The sequence below is a fragment of the Lemur catta genome, chromosome 3 (genome assembly GCF_020740605.2).
Source record: "Lemur catta isolate mLemCat1 chromosome 3, mLemCat1.pri, whole genome shotgun sequence".
Lineage (NCBI taxonomy): Eukaryota > Metazoa > Chordata > Mammalia > Primates > Lemuridae > Lemur > Lemur catta.
The window spans coordinates 10365991-10386725 of record NC_059130.1 but is presented as its reverse complement, the minus strand read 5'-3'; the positions used below and the strand labels follow the sequence as shown (position 1 = coordinate 10386725).

The window sequence follows — 20735 nt, the reverse complement described above, 5'->3', positions numbered from 1 at the left end:
CATCATAAGTATCTATATCTTCTTCATCTAATAAAACTACCAAATTAAATATAAAATTTCAGAAAATTTCATTTTTACTATTATACTCAAGCTGTAAATCTTAGCTGAGAAATAGCAATTTGGATTTAGAAATCATATCAACATATGTAATATGTGTATATATATACATACCTGTAAATGGTATATGGAGAGTAAAATGGTTTCTTTACAGAAAAGCTATTTCATTTTTCATTTATCTTTTTGTTTAACATTATTATTATTTTGAAACACAGTTTTGCTCTGTTGCCCAGGCTGTTGTACAGTGGGGACATCATAGTTCACTGCAACCTTGAACTCCTGGGCTCAAGCAATCCTCCTGCCTTTGCTTCCCAAGGAGCTAGGATTATAGGTGCATGCCACCACATCTGGCTAATTTTTTCTATTGTAGAGATGGGGTCTCACTATTGCCCAGGCTGCTCTCAAACTCCTGGCCTCAAGTAATCCCCCCACCTCTGCCTCTGACATTACTTTTAAAGTAAACATGCTTATATCAAGATTAAAAGAGTAATAAGTACCCAAATGGTAAAACTGTACCTGTTCTTGACAGCCATTTTATTTAGTTTTCTAGTGTTCTAATCTTTTTAAATACATTATATTGATAAGACACATACACTTTCGGTATATGATTCAAAACAATTACAGCCTAAATATTTTGAATATGGTTTCCACTTCAATAAATGTGACGGTGAGCCTGGTATTTATTTTTAAAATAAGTGAAAAGCCCAAATTCCACTTGTTTAAATGTAGTTCTGCTGGAGACATAGCTAAGGAAGCAAACACACAAAAAAAGCTCCAAAGCAATCGAATTTCCTATCAACTTACAAGGTCAACATGTTTTTAAAAGATTATCATTATAGAAATAAAAGAAGGATACAGTCTGAATAAAAAAGGTTACAGAGGTTTTCAGATTGCTAGTGCCTACATAAATCATTAAATGCTCATATCCTGCCCTGTGTGTATATGCCCTTTACATGCCCTTCAAGTTATACTTGCTTGTATGTATCATTCTCAATTGGTAGTAGATCATATGCCATTGCCTGAAAGGTCAGTTCATGCAGGACAGTGGACACAGGATCAAAGCCACGGTCAATTATTAAGAGCTGGGAATGAGTTTTACCCTAGAATAAAAAGATAAAATTACCTTAAGAAACTCCAATTTCTTTATGTGAACATATTTTTTAGTATCTTAGAAAACCAAAGCAGACTTTTCTTAAGTCCTGTCCCTTCTCCTCACCAAAAACATACAACAAAACAAATGATTACTTAAGAATGTGAAGTTATATTAAAACAAAGAAAAATCTGAGTAGCACAAGAGGGAAGAAACCAAGACAACATAACTATTAATAAAACTTTCATAATTAGACTAAGAGGCTATATTTAATAATACAGTTGACCCTGGAACAACATGGGTGTGAATTTTTTTAATTTTTTAAAGAGAAAGGGTCTTACTCTGTCACCCAGGCTGGTCTCAAACAACTGGCATCATGTGATCCTCCTGCCTGGGCCTCCTGAAGTGCTAGGATTACAGGCATGAGCCACTGAAGTCTGCCAAGACACTTTTTCAACCAAATGTGGATCAAAATACAGTATTCTCAGGATGTAAAATCTGAGTATATGATGGACTAACTTTCTGTATATGCAAGTTTTGCAGGGGTGACGATGGGACTTGAGTATCCATGAATTTTGGCATAAGTGAAAGATACTAGAACCAATCCCCAGCATATACTGAGGAATAAATGTATAATATTTTGAAAATTTCTTTGAAAACAGTAACATTTGGTTTGTACCAAATCTATTTTCTTATGAATTCATTTCCATAAACACTGAAACTGATATAAATTATGAATAACAGCTACTACTTGAGCTCTTTGTGTTAGACATTTTGCTAAGCAAGACATACATGGATTATTTCATTTAATTCTTTTAGTAACCCTGTGAGATAGGTATGATTATCTCCATATGACCATGAGGGAATTAAGGCTTGAAATTAAGTAAGTTGTCCACATCACACAGGTAAGTGGCAGAATGGAGATTCAAACCCAGGTCTTCACTCCAATGCCTGTGCTCTTAGCCATTACGCTATTTTAAAAGATCATACTGATGCCAACTATGGTGACAAATCACAACGAAAGTCTGGTTTTCATTAATCACAAACAGCACTAATCACTAAACGGTGAATAACAACAGTGCTGGGAAAACTGATCGTTAATATCAGTCTCTTTCATATTTCATTTTATTTTTATTTATTTATTTTTTCAGACAAGGTCTCCCTGTATCACTCAGGCTGGTCTTGAACTCCTGGCCTTAAGCAATCCTCCTGCCTCAGCCTCCATAACAGCTGGGCTTACAGGCATGAGCCATTGTACCTAGCTTATATTTCATTTTAAAAAGTAATAAATTCTTTAGATTACTATTCAAAGCAATGAGAGATAACTACAACTCATTAGACAAACATTTCCTATTTATTTACATATAGCAGACCGAGGTAAATTACATAGGCTAGATTTTCAAAATCTTTTAAGATTAACCTCATTTATTTAAACAAACTTTGAGACAGTATGGTATAAGAGGACAGCCTCTGAAATCAGATAGATATGAATTTGAGTCCAGCCTTGATCACTTTCTTGCCCTACGTGCTTGGACAAAATGCTTAACCCTGTTTATATAATAGTATTCTTTTTTTAAAATGAAATATAATCACGGTAATGCTGCCTTATAAGATAATTATAAAGATTAAATGTAATAATGCCATGAAAACCTTAGCACAGTGCCTGGTATTTAGTAAGCCCTCAATAAATGTAAGCTATAAGTCTTCAGAAACATAAATAGGGAAAAGACAGTACAATGAATGTGCTATAGGAGGGCTTGGGGCTTATGACAGTATGTAGGAGGATGCATCACTTGGCCTGAAGAGTTAGGAAAGGCTTCAAAAAGGAGGTGACACTTTATTAGGTGTCCTTGAATAAAGGAAAGGTATCAAGCATTTGAAGGATGTATAATTTCTCAGGAAGAAAGAACAGAAAAGACAAGTTTGTTTTTTTGTAGATTTTGTCCTTTTTCCCATTGAAATGTGAAGGATTAGAGGGATATTTGCTAATATATTGATTGTATACCTCTTCTTTAATTCAACAAGCATTCAAGCATTTATTCACTATCTACTATTTGTACTAAGCTATTCTGTCTTCACTACAACGAGAATAACAACCTTCACTAGATTTCCAAACCAAAAATTGATAACTTTTTTTTTTCAGACTGAGTTTCGCTCTGTCACCAGGCTAGAGTGCAGTGGCATCACAGTAGCTCACCGAAACCTCAAACTTCTGGCCCGAGCAATCCTCTTGTCTCATCATCCTCCCAAGTAGCTAGGACTACAGGCACACACCACGATGCCCAGCTAATTTTTCTATTTTTAGTAGAGACGGGTCTTGCTCAGGCTGGTCTCAACCCCTGAACTCAAACAATCCTCCTGCTTCGGCCTCCCAGAGTGCTAGAATTAGACATGAGCCACCAAACCCAGCCAAAATTGAAAACTTTTAAAGTAACTAGCATCTAAGCTCACATTCTCCAATTCCAGCCAACTTGTTTACTCATGGATTTTTGCCTTTTTCACTAATGCCTTTACCCTAAGAATCCTATTATCCATTCAATAAACTCCCTCTTCTATCATGCTATACTCATTCTTCAAGTTCAAGGGCCTTTTCCTCTAGGATGCCTTCCAAGACTCCAATTTAGAACAAGATAAGCCCCTGTCCATATTCCCATTATACTCTATGTATTTTTTTTCTCATTCCACTTATTATATAGCATTGTAATTGGTGGTTTCTGGGTCCATTTCCTCTTTTAAACTATCAATAGTTGTTTTCCTTCATTCTCTAACCCACACCTGAATGCTGGTATTCCCAAGGTTCCAACCTTAGTCTTTGTTTATATTATCTTTATAAGATAACAGCTGCCAATTACTAAATTCCTATAGGTGCCAAACGCTTACATGTTAACTCAATCTTCATACCAACCAAGCCAAGATACATATTATCTCATCCACTTTATAGATTAAAAAAAATGATTGCAAGGTCACAGAGGTAGTAATAACAGGAATTTCTACATTTATTAAATGTTTACTCATTGGCAAACATTATTCTAATGACTTACATGTATTAACTCATTTAGTCCTCTAACTTATAACATACTGTTATCTCCATTTTATAGAAAGGAAAACTTAGATACATAAGTTATATAATTTGTCCAAACTGACATTAACAATGAATTAAATGGTAGAACCGGATTTGGATACAGTGCTGTCTTCGAAACCCATTACCTTCCCCTCTAAACCACACTATCTATTAAGGTTTCCACAACTGTCTATGTTAACGACTCTAAAATCAGTATTGGAGATCTATATAAACGATTCCCAAATACTAGAAGAAGAATGAATAAGTTTTTTTGGCTTGTAAAGAAATAAGACAGACTTTATGCACAGTCACTATTTGCCTTTCATACATTACCTTTATTAGGCTCTTTTCATCAATCTTGTAGTATTCTTCAAGCTTTTTTTCAACAAGCTGTGCAAGCTTACTGGCATTATCTAGAGGTTTACTAAAAATGGTAAAAATGTTGAAACAATTATCTTTCCTTCTCTCAGGACACACTTTACAGTATCATATAGTTGAATTCTAAAACTAAGCCATGTAATTTACTTGTAAAAATGTTTACAAAATGAAAGATTTTATAAATGTAAACCTTATATGCGCTTCAGATTTTTTAATATAAAGGAAGTAACATATTACATGCAAAGCTGCAGTTCCCTTTATTCCTGTCCTATGCACCTACCCTCCAACCCAAGGCAACCAGAATCATGAATTTCACGTGTATTCTTCCAGTCATTTCTGTTATTTATATATATGTGTGTGTGTTTGAGATCTGTCTACATTGACATATAGATCAGATTTATTCATTTAATCTCTTGTATAGTAGTTCATCATACGGTTATACTGGATTCTATATTGATTCTCCTAAAGATGGACACAGGTGAGTCATTCTCAATTTTATACTATTACAACATTGAAACAAATGTTTATATATACATCTCCATGTATATCTCCAGGTATATTATATGTAAAAGTATAATTGCTGGGTCACAGTGCATGTACATTTTCAACTTTTCTAGAAATTATCGAATTGCTCTCTAATTTAATTGACCAATTATCCCTTCAACTAGCAGTGTGAGATTTCCCCACATGCTCTCATGAACTTTCCAGTATACTCCTTTGTGTAATTTTGTATATCACTGCCTTCTAAAATGGAAACACTGTACTCTAAATTGTAACTTTATGACCAGTGGCATTAGTGTAACTTCCAAATCTACAAGAAAAACGTTGGAAAAGGCTCTTCAACTAGCATATCAACTTCAAAAATGGGAGGTCTCATTGTGAGGGCTTCAAAATGTTAAAGAACTTTTACATTTTATACTTTAAAAATAAATAAAACAGCACCTATAAAGAGTAATTTATACTGTTTGTAAAATATTTTCAGAAGGCAATAACTTCATGTTAAAATTACACTTGAAAAGTCTAAAGAGCATAAAGGAATATTTTGAAAGAACAGGTAGAATTTTAAAAGATAGGATTTATTATTTATTAGGATTATTATTTATTAGACCTCAAAATAGGTCCCTAGGTGAGCTATTAAATTATAAATTGGTTATGCTTATGTATTTCCCTGAACATAACCAATCATCAACAGCAAAAGCTTGAAGAGCAACTAAACTCTAGCAGGAGCCAAACCACTTACCTCAGCTCCACTGAGTCCAGAATGGAATCAGCACATATAAGAAAAACAATGCCTCTAACATCTAAGGTTTAAGAGGTTGTTTGGTAATATATGAATTAAGGAGATTTACTATATTTTTTCCTAAGTAATTAATAGTGGAATTTTTAAATGGTAAGTTAAGAGTAATGTGACTTAAAGTACTACATGAATTTGAAATTAAACAATTCAGCTAACTGATTTGACAAATGCCGATGTTCAAATTAAAGAAGCTTTTAAAGGAGAAATGAGTAATAATACTGATTACTAGTAGTAGTGCACTATATTTACTACTACCATTTTTTATTAGTGCCATGCACTATTCAGAGTGCTTTTCAGATATTAATTCATTTAATTCTAACAGCCTTATGAGGTGGGCATTATTATCATGCCCATTTCATAAAGAAACTGAGGCCAGTCACATACTGAGTATGTAGCAGAGCCAGAATTAAAACCCCCCAAGTTGTCTGGCCACATACAACACAGAAGACTCTCAAAAACTAATGTTGAGCAACAAAGTAAAAAACAAAAAAAAAATCATACGATTCCATTTATACCAATTCAAAATAGGGAAAAACTAAACCATGTGTTAGAAGTCAAATGGTAGTCATCTCTGGGGAGGAATAAGGGTGTGCTGGGAGGGAGGACAAGCGAGGCCTCTAGTACGCTGTTAATGTTCTATTTTTTTTAACCTGGTGGGGTTAGAGGGGTATGTTCATTTTGGAATTAATTATCAAGACATATAGAGCAGGTCCTCGCATAATGTCATTTCATTCAATGTTGTCTCATTATGTATGACATTGAGGAGAAAAAAAATCGACTTCTGGTCTGGGCCACTATGTGGAGTTTGTATGTTCTCCCCATGTCTACATGGGTTTTGTCCTGGTACTCTGGTTTCCTCCCGCATTTCAAAGATGTGCACATTCAGTTAACTGGCGTGTCTAAATCATACCAGTCTGAGTAAGTGTGGATATGTGTGTGAGTGCGCCCTGTGATGGAATGGCATCTTGTCCAGGGTAGGTTCCCACCTTGCATCCTGAGCTGCCAGGATGGATTGCAGCAACCCTTACTGCAATAACTGGATAAATAATGATCTTGATTGTTTTTATTAATCTTTTATAAATGTATGTATAGCTCACATTTATTTCAATATTTAATACCAGAAGTGTTTTAGATCTTTAATAGAAGTTAGGTGATATTTTGTGACTAAGGAAATTAACTCTTGTTTATATCAATTAGCCTATGGTAAAATTGGTTTCATTATATACCGTTTCACTTAAACTCAGTTTCCAAGAACCTACTGATGACATTGAGAACTTACTGTACATATAGTAAACTTCATTTCTAAAAAGAAGCATATAAATCAAGGTATGCATTACTAAAGTTAAACTTTACCTCCTTAAAAGAAAAACCCAAATTTATTTAGGATGGCCACTGGAATTAGATATTAATACTATACCTACTCAGACACTATAACAGGTATCCAGAGAATTTGGCCATTTAAATTTGTGGAAATTTAATGATAAAACATTAACTGTAAGATTGTATTCCATACATAACAACAAAGACATTTCTTCTAAGCATTCCTTAAACTGATAAAAAAAAACTACGTCTATAAATTTTACCAAATTTAAGTTCTGAAATTTAGTAACAAAAGCTATTAGTTAATGTGAAAATTTAAGCCTTAAACTTTAAATCTCCTATATGTAGAGCATGATTATTACACAAGGCAAGTAAATTTTGCAAACCAATACACGAAAGTACAGAGACATTACTTACTTCTATACTGGACAGCAAAAAGGAAGCATAGTATGTACAGACGCTGAGTGCCTTACCTTTTATATCTCACTCCTGGATTTTCATCCAAGGTAGCACAGACTGTAACTATCTGCTCAGCCATTGCTTCCATAATGGCATCTTTTCCATTTGCATTGCCAGGGTCTGGACTATAACAGTAATAGAATGCATCTGGTACATCAAGAGTATACACCTAAGTTAGGCCAAAAAAAGTCACACTGTCAATCAGGAGACTTGATTTAAAAAATATATCAAGAAAAATGCAGCTATTATTTGGGACATGAAAAAAACATATTTGCACTAAGCATGCTGTTTCCTGAAATAACTGTGTCTTTACCATAATCAAATCTCATTTTCACTGTCATCTTGATTTCATCCTTTCTTTTCTCACTCTTTTCCTGTTTCATCTACCTATCTCCCTCAATTCTTGTTTCATATACAGAATGCACTGTTTGCTTTTCACTACCTGTGCAACAGATGAAGAAATCTGAAGTAATCAAACTAAAACAAAAATCTACCTAGAATAAATACAACAAAGCCAAAATTGGCCTATATATCAGACATAAATTAAAAATCTTAACCCATTAGCAATTAACCTAGAAATTTCCCATAGTTGGTACATATCTTCAATTCTTTAGCTTATACTTTTCATATCCTTAAAATAGAGATATACTTCCCCAAAAGACATGGCATTGTGCCAGACGTAAGTCTTAACATATATACAACAAAACCTCAGACACATCATTCATTGAAAAAAAGAATTTACTTATGTGCAAAGACATGAATTACAGGCTTGTTGTGTTAGCTGAAGGATACAAAAAAAGCAGCTCTCTAACTGCTGTTGAGAGTTCCCAATTAAACTCAGTGTTGTTGTTACTGTTTTTAACAATGATGGTAATCCCTCTCGGCCTAGCATAATGTATTGGATGTAAGAGTAGGCAAGTAATACACATTGTAGATTAAGTAATAAATTATGAATAAACTTCCTTGCATTTCCTTTCACATACAGTCATTCATTTCTCTGAACATAACCTATCACCAACAGCAGCAGCCTGAACATGGACTGAAATTTAGTTGTGGCTAATCCACTCACCTCTTTGCTACTCAAAGGCTAGGTTGCTGTATTAATTGTCAACAAGCACCCTACACTTGATGTGACTTTCTCATACTATCCCACTGCAGTAGACGATAATATTTGTTCAAAAACACTTAGTGCCCTTCCACCACAACCAGGCTTCTCGCTATGGGAGTACACCCTCCCACCCACCAGTGTCAAGCCTGGCTATGGTCACTGGAATGTGTACAGAAGAGACACATGCCACTTCCTAGCAGAAGCTAGGAATGGCTCCACCATTTTTCTCTTCCCTCTGCTATGTCCCAGACGTCAGCCATAGTTCCAAAATGTAGAAGACGCAGAACAAAGCCCTAGCCAAACCACAATGGATAACATAAGCGAGAAATAAATCTATGTTGTTGTAATGCACTGAGATTTGAGAGGTTCTTGCCACAACTTAATCTAAGCCATCTAATACTGCAATGTACCAAAGAGAATCTGCAGGCTGGTTCTCATTCTATATTCACATTTCTTCCCTTTCACCCCACCTCTTCCTCCTCCCCACTTTCCACCACCACAATTAAAAGTTCTTTTAGACTGCTACCACATGCTTTCTTCATCTTTATGACCCACAATCAGCTCGTTAAATGGACCCTTCTACCCTCCATCTACCCTTCATGCTGATCTATAGCTAGCTTGGTTCTACGTCTACCTAGATCCCTTCTAGCATCCTCTCCACTAATTATAACAAACTCTTTGTACTCCCTAAGGTCCACTATAAACAAACTCCCTCACATTTTTTAATGCTTTCCATCTTCAATTGACCCTTGACCAACACAGTGAATGGCACAGGTCCACTTATATGCGGATTTCTTTCAATAAAAGTTACACCAAGGCCAGGTATGGTGGCTCACGCCTATAATTCTAGCACTCTGGGAAGCCGAGGTGGGACGATTGCTTGAGCTCAGGTGTTCAAGACCAGCCTGAGCAAGAGTGAGACCCTGTCTCTACAAAAAAATAGAGAAAAATTAGCCATGTGTGGTGGCATGTGTCTGTAGGCCCAGCTACTTGGGAGGCTGAGGCATGAGGACCACTTGAGCTCAAGAGATTGAGGTTGCAGTGAGCCACGATGACACCACTGCACTCTATCTGGAGTGACAGAGTGTGACTCTGTCTCAAAAATAAAATGAAATGAAATGAAATGAAATGAAATAAAATAAAATAAAATAAAATAAAATAAAATAAAATAAAATAAAATAAAATAAAATAAAATAAAATAAAATAAAATAAAATAAAATAAAATAAAATAAAATGTTATACCAAGTATGCCTGCCTTTCCTGCCTCCCCTTCCACCTCTGCCATCCCTGAGACAGCAAAACCAACCCCTCCTCTTCATCCACAGCCAGTACTCAATGTAAAGATGATGAGGATGAAGATTTTTACGATGATCCACTTCCACTTAATAGTAAATATATTTTCTCTTCCTTATGATTTTCTTAATAACATTTTCTTTTCTCTAGCTTACTTTATCGTAAGAATATAGTATACAATACATATAAAACATACAAAACATTTTTTGGTCAACTGTTTTGGGGGAGTCAAAAGTTTTATGTGGATTTTCAACTGTGCAGGAGGTTTGTATCCCTAACTCCCACATTGTTTAAGGGTCAACTGTACTTGCTTTAATGCACACGTGAACCCTCTGAAAGGGAAAGAAAGATCTTTCTTTCATCACCATGACTCATGGAATCACCATGAGGAGTGAGTCAACCTTCTTCATGTAACCTCTGAATGTGTTGAATGTCCAACTTTATTTCTTTGAAGCCCCATCGGATGACTTGACCAATCTCTCCCCAACAATCTCCTGACTTCTAGGAATCTACTTTTCCTTAAAGACTTTAGGACCAGTCCCACTGTTTTCCATACCAGTTCATTTTCTGCCATTATTCTTGGTGGAACCTGGAACCTCCTACAATGTGGTCTCAACCTACCTACAGAGAGCCTTACCTTTCATACCTTCCTGCTGCTTTCCTGCACTTTTCTGCTTCTGTATCTTTATATTCAAATTATTCGCACCTCCTAGAATGTTCTTTCCCTCTTTATTACTATTTATGAATGTATATCCATTCTTCAAATGTTTTTCCAATCTCCCAGTAAGAATTAATCTCACCTAAATAAACTACCTTGATTGAATCATTATACAACAGATATTTATCAAAATATCAAATTATACCTCATAAATATGTACAATTACAATGTATAAATTTAAAAATATATATATAAAACAAAACAAAGAATCTCTCTCCTTTTGTGGCAGACTATGAGTTGCCTCCTTAACACCCATACTCTCCTTACTTTTCAGTAACTGTACCCCAATTCTTTGTGAGGAACAGCTATATATGCCAAGCTAAAAGAAATTTCTCAGTTTCCCATGCAGTTACACATAGTCATGTGACTAAATTTTAGCTGAGATGTAAACAAAAACTATTACTTTATGCTTTCTTTCATCCTACTACCTCAAATGATGATGTAATAATAATTCTAGTCATCATGGATGAGGAGGGTCGTGGCCAGCAGTCTAGGCCCCTGACAATTGTGTAAACCAGCATATCAGCCTTATGTGGCCTATTCCTAACTTCTTTTATATTAGCAAGAAATAAATTTCCATATTGTTTAAGCCAATGAAAGTTTAGATTTTTCTATTATGTGTAGTTAAATCTAATCCTAATTGATTACACCATAAATTATATGGTTTTGAAGACATATAATATCTTTATATTGTATCTTCTTCACAGTATTCAAACGAGGGTAGGGGATATATCTTGCCCATCTTTTCACAGCAGACTGCTTTGCATTTAGCAGAAAAGGTTCACTGAACATGATCTTGATAAAAGCTCACTAAGCTTTTGCTCATAGCTCAAAGCACTTAGTAGTATTTCATTTATATTTTCACTTGCAAACAAAAATCCAAAATATTTTCACTGCAATTTCTCCAAAACAGTTAAATTTATCAAGTAGACCCTTTTAAGATATTTATCAAGGAAGTAAATTAAAAGAAAAAACTTAGGGGAAAAACACAGACAGAAAGGACCTTAAATAATCACATCATTTCAGGGCTGGGCTTGGTGGCTTACACCTGTAATCTTAACACTTTGGGAGGCCGAGGCAAGAGGATTGCTTCAGGTTAGGAGTTCGAGATTAGCCCGAGCAAGAGCAAAAGACACTGTTTCTACAAAAAACCAGAAAATTTAGCTGGGCGTGGTGGCATGTGCCTGTCGTCCCAGCTACCCAGGAGGCTGAGGCAGGAGGATCACTCAAGCCCAGGAGTTTGAGGTTGCTGTGAGCTATGATCACGCCACCACACTCTACCCTGGGTGGCAGAGTGAGACCCTGTCTCAAAACAAACAAACAAATCCACAACATTTTGCAAAGACTGGTAAATAGAAACTTTTGAGTGTTCTCTATACACATAAAGACAGGCTATTTCCATCAGCCATCAAATTAGTCAGATATCTACACAGATCTCTCCTTTAAATACAGTAATTGCAGAAGTTTAGTGAATTCTGGGGCTAAAACTGTACCTTCCGTGAAGCATATTAAAGAATTAAGTCTAAAGGTAACTTTTGGAACACAGTTGAATATTAAGCAGATATCTTAAAATTTTACAATTTGGATTATAATCTTCCTTTGTCAAAAACAGCAAAATCTTACAAGAGAAATCCCTTATCTAGGACCTTTCTATCCCTTAAAACAGTGGTCTCCAACCTTTTTGACACCAGGGACTGGTTTTGTGGAAGACAGTTTTTCCACCAGGGGTGGCGGGGTGGCTGCCTTGGCTCCACCTCAGATCATCAGGCATTGGACTGTCATGGCGAGCACGCAATCGGGATCCCTTGCATGTGCAGTCTGCAGTGGCGTTCATGCTCCTATGAGGGTCTGATGCCCCCGCTGATCTAATGGCGGGTGGGGTTCAGGCAGTGATGCAAGTGATAGGGAGTTGCTGTGGGTGCAGGTGGGGCTTTGCTTGCTTGCAGGCCACTTGCCTCCCGTTCTGCAGCCCGGTTCCTGGTGGGCTGCAGCCCAGCACCAGGTCCGTGGCCCAGGGTTGAGGACTACAGCCTTCAAATATTTATCTCATAGTTCCAAACAATAGCAAACTATTTCAATTCTATAAAATGCTAGAATCCAAATACAGAGAATAAAGCACAACAAACCTGAATGATCACTAGTTGTGTGTCTTGGGGCAAGTTATCTAACCTCTTTGATTTCCTGATCTTTAAAATGGAGACAGAAGTACCATCTATTCATAGGGCTATTGTGAGGATTAAATGAATAAATTTATGTAAAGCACTCAGAAGAGTATCTGATACAGAGTACTATACGTTTGCTATGATAATCATTAGTTATTAACTGAAGGCTCATTAACTGTTCCAAAGGCAAAGCAAACAAATCAACAAAACCCCTTCATGGTATAAATTAATAATTTACTTAAAATTATATGAAGTTTATTAATGAAACTATTTTAATAACACAAATGGTTACAGAAGCTAAATGAAATGTGGTTTTTTTGGTGTCATCTAACGAAGACTGTGCTTAAAAATCTCTTGATTTCATAATCTAGTAGTAATATAATTTGATAAACATAGCACTTGGTGGAAGATATGAAATTTAAGCGCCACTTTTTATTATTAACATCGCATTCCAATTTATTACTCATGTTGCTCCCTTCATCAGAGGAAATGTTTATTTGTGGATTAGGTTCAAAATTCACCAAATACATATATAAAAATCTTTATTATGTACTTTATTAACAAATAAGCTCATAAAACCAAATTTAAACATCCACTATGAACAAAAATTAAAAATAAAAATAGAAAGTACCTGAGATTCATGTGGGATGAAGGAAATATTTATTTCTTTACATCTTCTTATTGACTTGGAGCAAGAAGTCTTAATTTTGTTAAAGAGATTATCAGGGCAAACTGAGAGGCGGGAAAAAAATCAAAGCATATAACTCCATCTAAATCTTTATTCTTTTTGAATAAATCATTATAACATCCAAGAATTATTTATTTTTTATATATAATTACTAGCTTTCACAAAGTAATTTACTATGAGGACAGAAGTAATGTGTAAGTATTACTCTCTGCTTTACAGAACAGACATATTCTAGTCAAAAGGGCTGTAACAGAAATTCCATCTTCCCCATTCATATACACTATAACCTCAGATAATATTTCCACAGAGATCTGCCAACAGAGCAAAGTAAAATTGCTAAGAAGGAAAATCATGTCCAAACTCATGAACTTTTATAAAGAGCAGCACTTTAAGAATGTCCTGGAAATTTACACTACTTTTCCAAATCTGCCACTAAGCGATCTACATTGCAACATCACACAAATTGTTAATTTTTCCTCAAATTACAGGCAGTTTTCTAATATTGGAAATTCGAAGTACTAAGTTCTAAAATACTATGTTCTAGAACTCATAACCTGTGTTTTTCCCCTTTCACTTAAGAGTTCATAGTTCCATTAAATCTAGGTTGGAATAACAACCATTGGCTGCTAGTTAGAAGGGACTTTGCATTCATTAAATTTTACCAATTCCATAAACAGAAATTCTGTATAATAAGGTTGCTTAAATGATAAATACTTATGGTATGACATTTTAAAAAATATAAACTAGTACTAGGCATGAGATAAAAATTTATAAGAAAAACAATATAGAACTTAAAGTGAGGAATCTCTAATAGCAGAGACCAAGACAACTTAGATAAATAGTATTGGCAGGGCGCAGTGGCTCACACCTGTAATCCTAGCACTCTGGGAGACCAAGGCAGGAGCATTGCTCGAGGTCAGGAGTTCGAGACCAGCCTGAGCAAGACCAAGACCCTGTCTCTACTAAAAATAGAAAGAAATTAGCTGGACAACTAAAAATATATATAGAAAAAAATTAGCCGGGCATGGTGGCGCATGCCTGTAGTCCCAGCTACTCTGGAGGCTGAGGCAGAAGGATTGCTCGAGCCCAGGAGTTTGAGGTTGCTGTGAGCTAGGCTGACGCTACGGCACTGTAGCCAGGGCAACAGAGTAAGACTCTGTCTCAAAAAGAAAAGAAAAAAGATAAATGGTATTTTTATTTTACTTATAATTATTTAACATACAAAACAGAATTGTGTGTATCTCTAGACTTCTCTGTGATTCTTTAGTTTAGCTGCTTTCTTTGTGAACATATGGCATAGTAAGAGAAATGTGATAGATTTTCTCCCTTAATATTTGCCGAACAGATGGCTGCTTTCTTCAGTGCCCTCCCAAAAGGTCTTATTTTTTATAATATAATCAAATCTCCAGTTGAAACTTTAATTAAAAATAATTATGTCACCAGCTTAGAACTTGAGGGACAGCCCTCTCTACCAATCCCCCACATGCCAGTATACCAGCAAAACTGATTGTCTTTTGCAAGTAGTTGGGAATGGTTTAATTTCCTATCACCTTAGCATGAATTAAGATATAATCTTGTATTTTTAGATTTCTAACCTAATTACAATAAATGATAAAAAGAAAATAACTAGTACTGAAAAAGTATTGTAAAAAATAGATACTTTAAAACTAACATGATTTTAAACAATGAAGCAATAACTTTTAAAAAGACTTACAGTCAGTGAAGTATATATATGCTGCTTTATATTTGTTCTCCGATTTACTTGCAAAATCACGTAAGAAACAATCTACGGACTTAAAAAAGGTTAGATATTAATACACATTTTATTAAATACTAGTTTACACATGCTAGCTTTTGAAATAACTAAGATTATTTTATTTCAATGATAAAATAAAACCTTACTGGTTAAATGTTTAATTTATAAACTGATTTTTTAAGATGTTATGTTCTCTAGTCAATGACAATTAATAAGGTGACAAGTAGTAAGGTAATAAACAGCAAAGTAATATGCATTGCTCTTATTGGCAATGAAGAGGCCTAGGAAAGGTGAAGCAACACAGAAAACAAGACTATATAAGAAGATAACAGATCAAGGAACTGAGAAGCCAACATCTGGAAGTATCATCTACATGGATAATGAAACCACCCCAAGACTTATGACTGGAGAAGTGCTGAAAGAGTGACAATAAGCTAGAAGATTAAATTGTCAAGTCATTAGAAAGACCCAGAGCCTGGTAGATGACTACAAGGATGAAAAGCAACAGGTAATACAATCTGGTAGCACATGCCTCAACGCAGTCGTTTTAGAAAGAACGAAGGTAACAATTGTCTAGACATGAAAATCAAGAACAAAGAACTTAGTTATTCTCTCTCTTCCATCTGATCCTTCTTTTCCTTCTGGAACTCCTAGAACTGTATTTCTGGTAGATCTCATGGATCTATCCTATAAAGTCTCTTATCTTTTCCATGATTTCCATGACTTTTTTTCCTTTGAGATATTCCATTTTGATCTTCTAGGTCACTAATTCAAATTTCAAAAGTAATTATCCTCTCCTTCAATTAACTGTTTAAGAAATCACACTTTTTTGAGCTTTGGAAGGTTTTTGTGCAATAGTAGACTCTCTTCACGGCACTATTTTCTGTTCAGGTTGTCATCCTTGAAGCAGCTCTATTTTGCTAGATGTGTTTTCTTCATTTTACTGAACTTTCTCTTTGGTAACTGGATCCACTTAGCTGTGTGGCTGCTTTTCCTTGTCAACTCACTTGAGGCTTAGTTTTCAGAATAGGAGGAAGTCAAAGAAGTTTCTCTTCCCAAGAGCAAAACCACCAAAACAAAGCAGACAAACCACCAGGGCCTTTCTGAGACATCCAATTGACCTGTCCCCTTGAGTTCACATATCTCTTATGGCAAACTCTTCCTGAAATCTGTCGCTTTATGATCCTTGCCTGGGAACTCTGATGCTGGGTTTCTAGGTGCTTGCCCAGCCTATGAGGAAGCAAGTCTCACACCAGGTTTCTTCACCAGTGCTCCCACGGACCTCAAGGCCTCACTTGCACCCAGACAGAGGCCTATAGGCCCCAGCAAGCAATAATTCATGGCAGGAAAGAAACTGGAGTTGGTTGTGGTAGATAAGGGAGTCACTTTCAGGTACCATCTTCTCTGAATCCTTTGCTTCTTTACTGAATACACAATTTTATACCCTGCTTTGGCCGGGCGCGGTGGCTCACGCCTGTAATCCTAGCTCTGGGAGGCCGAGGCGGGTGGATCGCTCGAGGTCAGGAGTTCGAGACCAGCCTGAGCAAGAGTGAGACCCCGTCTCTACTAAAAATAGAAAGAAATTATCTGGCCAACTAAAAATATATATACAAAAAAATTAGCCGGGCATGGTGGCTCATGCCTGTAGTCCCAGCTACTAGGGAGGCTGAGGCAGTAGGATCGCTTAAGCCCAGGAGTCTGAGGTTGCTGTGAGCTAGGCTGATGCCACGGCACTCACTCTAGCCCGGGCAACAAAGTGACACTCTGTCTCAAAAAAAAAATAAAAAAATAAAAAAAAAATATACCCTGCTTTTGTTACTTAACATTAAAAATGAACATTTACCTAGGTCATTAAAACTTCCTAGAAACCTTATTTTTAATGGCCATATAGTCTTTCATACTATTATTTACTAATATTAAAAACTTAATTAGATTTATTGCTAGGAACTTAATTTGACCATTTGATTATTTCCTTATGATAAACTCTAAAATATGGAACTTTTTTAAGGTTCTTGATAAAGAATTGCAAATTATTTTCCAAAAAGGCTGTACCAATCTATACTTCCCACTAGCAGTACACGGTCGTTTCTGCAACATTATCCATTGATAGCTAGAACAGCTAATACGTGAGATGTATATGTATCACATGCATAAAATCCCTCCTCTGCCAATTTGCTAGGTGAAAATGGTGCTTTTAACTTGTATCTTTCCAATCATGAATTTTCTTTTATGAAATTATATCACTGATAAGATATAAAATGTCACTAAAACCCACTCTTTGCACCAGCAGCCAGTATGTAGAGACTAAATAGTGAATATCTGGGCTTTTTTCTATTGTCTGCTAGAGTTAGAAGTGAAATGAAATTGAGATTGCTAGATTAACAGTCTAGGTGGGAATAAGCAAGAAGAGGTATTCGAAAATACATTCTCCGGTATTGAACAGAAGGAATCTGATACTTTAATTGGCTCTAAAAATTTGACTTAAAGTATGAGTTAAATAATATAGTCAGATTATAAACCAAAGAAGTTTGACATAAAATATATATATACACATATATACATTCATATGCATATATACATACACGTATGACACAGGAAAGTCACTAAGATAAAGGAAGAATTAATCCAATTTCTTTTACCTATATTTCTATCCTCCCCCAAAATTACGGTTCAATAGGAACTACATGAATAACAAACTATGCAAAGAAATGCTATCATTGTATACAATTTAATTCTGCTTTCATATATGGGGAAATATATTCTCATGGAGAAAAGTGCAAATAAAACAATCCTCTAGCAGAGAAAAAACTTTCCTAAGCAAATTAGTTTACGGCAATATTTTTCCAATAAAGGGTATTTTATTACTTTGAATTTTCTATTACCAAACCATAACAATGGTGAAAATACTCATGAAAATACTTTTTAAAGACTCAAAATGCTTACCTTTGATGTTGGAGTGATAAAATAAAGAGCTTTCATCTGTCTGACAGGTTCACGATTCTTATAAATATTCTCTACAACTAACAAAAATAAAGGTCATCTTATATAACCAAATATTTATACACTTGAAACAATTTTTAAATAAACTGTATTGTATTTTCCACTTAAAGTAACAGGGAAACATTTTTAAATATACTGCGTTTAACACTTTCCTTGTCTTCATCAGATAAACTAAAAAATCCTGAAACGTGTCTTCACTGAGGCTAAACCCTGGGCCAAATTGTCTTTTTATTGCGAGGAAAAAAAGATAAAGCAATTATTTCACAGGTAGGTCTACCAGCATAAACAATCAACATGCCATGAAGAAACCTAGAAGATGCATTAAACATTAAACGTATGACCGGGCGCTGGTGGCTCACGTCTATAATCCTAGCACTCTGGGAGACCGAGGCGGGTGGATTGCTCGAGGTCAGGAGTTCAAGACTAGCCTGAGCAAGAGGAAGACCCCGTCTCTACTAAAAAAAAAGTAGAAAGAAATTATATGGACAACTAAAAATATTAATAGAAAATTAGCCGGGCATGGTGGCACATGCCTGTGGTCCCAGCTACTTGGGAGGCTGAGGCAGGAGGGATTGCTTGAGCCCAGGAGTTTGAGGTTGCTGTGAGTTAGGCTAAATGCCACGGCACTCTAGCCTGGGCAACAGAGTGAGACTCTGTCTCAAAAAAAAAAAAAAAAAAAAAAAAAATTAAATTTATATATTTTTAAAAAATATGCTACTATAATATTAATAGCAAATAAGACATCAGATTTCAGGCTAAGCACATTACGCGAATTATTTATTAAACTTCCTAAGAACCCTATAAGTATCTTACAAATGAGGAAACTGAGGCTTAAAGGAGTTAAGTAACTTACCCAATCACATAATTAGGAAGTAGAACAGGCAGGCTTCCAACCCAGATTTGATTCCAGAGCCCAATCTACTACAACATTCATTAAATAACTTGCCAATTAATTCTTACTCTTTTAAAACCACACATTTTTATAAAGCATTTTTTCAACAATAAAGTATCATTAGAATTTAGTCAGTTATATTTTTATTATTGAAATTAAAAAGTTTATAAATTTACCTAAAACAAAGTGAATATAAAACTAATAAACTCTACTTGTCAAATTAACCATTTAAAGCTATATACATATTTCTTAAAAACTAACAAAGTATCCTTCTACAAATCCAGAGAATCACCTTTCAAAATTCATGTTGACAAAGAGCCTAGAAAGAATTAACATTGGCCAGGCACGGTGGCTCACACCTGTAATCCTAACACTCTGGGAGGCTGAGGCAGGCAGATTGTTTGAGCTCAGGAGTTTGAGACCAGCCTGAGCAAGAGCAAGATCCTGTCTCTACTAAAAATAGAAAGAAATTATATGGACAGCTAAAAATATATATAAAAAAATTAGCTGGGCATGGTGGCACATGCCTGTAGTCCCAGCTACTCGGGAGGCTGAGGCAGGAGGATTGCTTGAGCCCAGGAGTTTGAGGTTGCTGTGAGATAGGCTGACGCCACGGCACTCTAGCCCGGGGAACAGAGTGAGACTCTGTCTCAAAAAAAAAAAGAAAAGAAAAGAAAAGAAAAGAAAAGAAAGAATTAACATTAATGTAACATGCAAGGGAGGCTATCACTGGATTTCTCTTTTAAATATGGTGATTTCAGCGAGAAATGGCCTTTATCAAAAAAGTACCAAAACAGTAAATGTTGGCATGGATGCGGAGAGACAGGAACACTCATTCACTGCTGGTGGGACTGCAAACTAGTACAACCTCTGTGGAAAGCAATATGGAGATACCTCAAACAGCTACAGGTAGAATTCCCTACCATTTGATCCAGCAATCCCATTACTGGGCATCTACCCAAAAGAACAAAAGACATTCTATAAAAAAGACATCTTAACTAGAATGTTTTATAGCAGCACAATTCACAATTGCTAAGATGTGGAAACAAGTGCCCATCAACACATGAATGGATTAATAAAATGTGGTATATGTATACTATGGAGTTCTACTCAGCCACAAAAAACAATGGTGATCTAGCACCTCTTGTATTATCCTGGATAGAGCTGGAACCCACTCTACTAAGTGAAGTATCACAAGAATGGAAAAACAAGCACCACATGTACTCACCATCAAATTGGTTCTAACTTATTAACACTTAAGTGCACATATAGTAGTAACATTCATCAGGTGTCGGGCAGACAGGAGGGGGAGGAGGGGATGGGTATATTCACACCTGACGGGTGCGGTGCGCACCATCTGGGGGATGGACACGCTTAAAGTTCTGATTTGGGTGGAGCGAAGACAATATACATAACGCTAAACATATGTACCCCCATAATATGCTGAAATAATATA

At 35.7% G+C, this 20735-nt stretch overlaps 1 protein-coding gene across 1 annotated transcript in view; it reads right to left on the bottom strand.

Moving 5' to 3' along the window:
- STXBP3 (syntaxin binding protein 3) overlaps positions 1-20735 on the bottom strand; it is a 55361-nt gene that overhangs the window by 21325 nt on the left and 13301 nt on the right. Inside the window, exons 4-9 of the mRNA XM_045546680.1 lie at positions 18331-18407; positions 15346-15424; positions 13575-13675; positions 7677-7831; positions 4542-4632; positions 1033-1157 (exon numbers count right to left, since the gene is read on the bottom strand). Of these exons, the coding sequence (XP_045402636.1) occupies positions 1033-1157; positions 4542-4632; positions 7677-7831; positions 13575-13675; positions 15346-15424; positions 18331-18407 (628 nt within the window). The remainder of the gene's footprint in view (positions 1-1032; positions 1158-4541; positions 4633-7676; positions 7832-13574; positions 13676-15345; positions 15425-18330; positions 18408-20735) is intronic.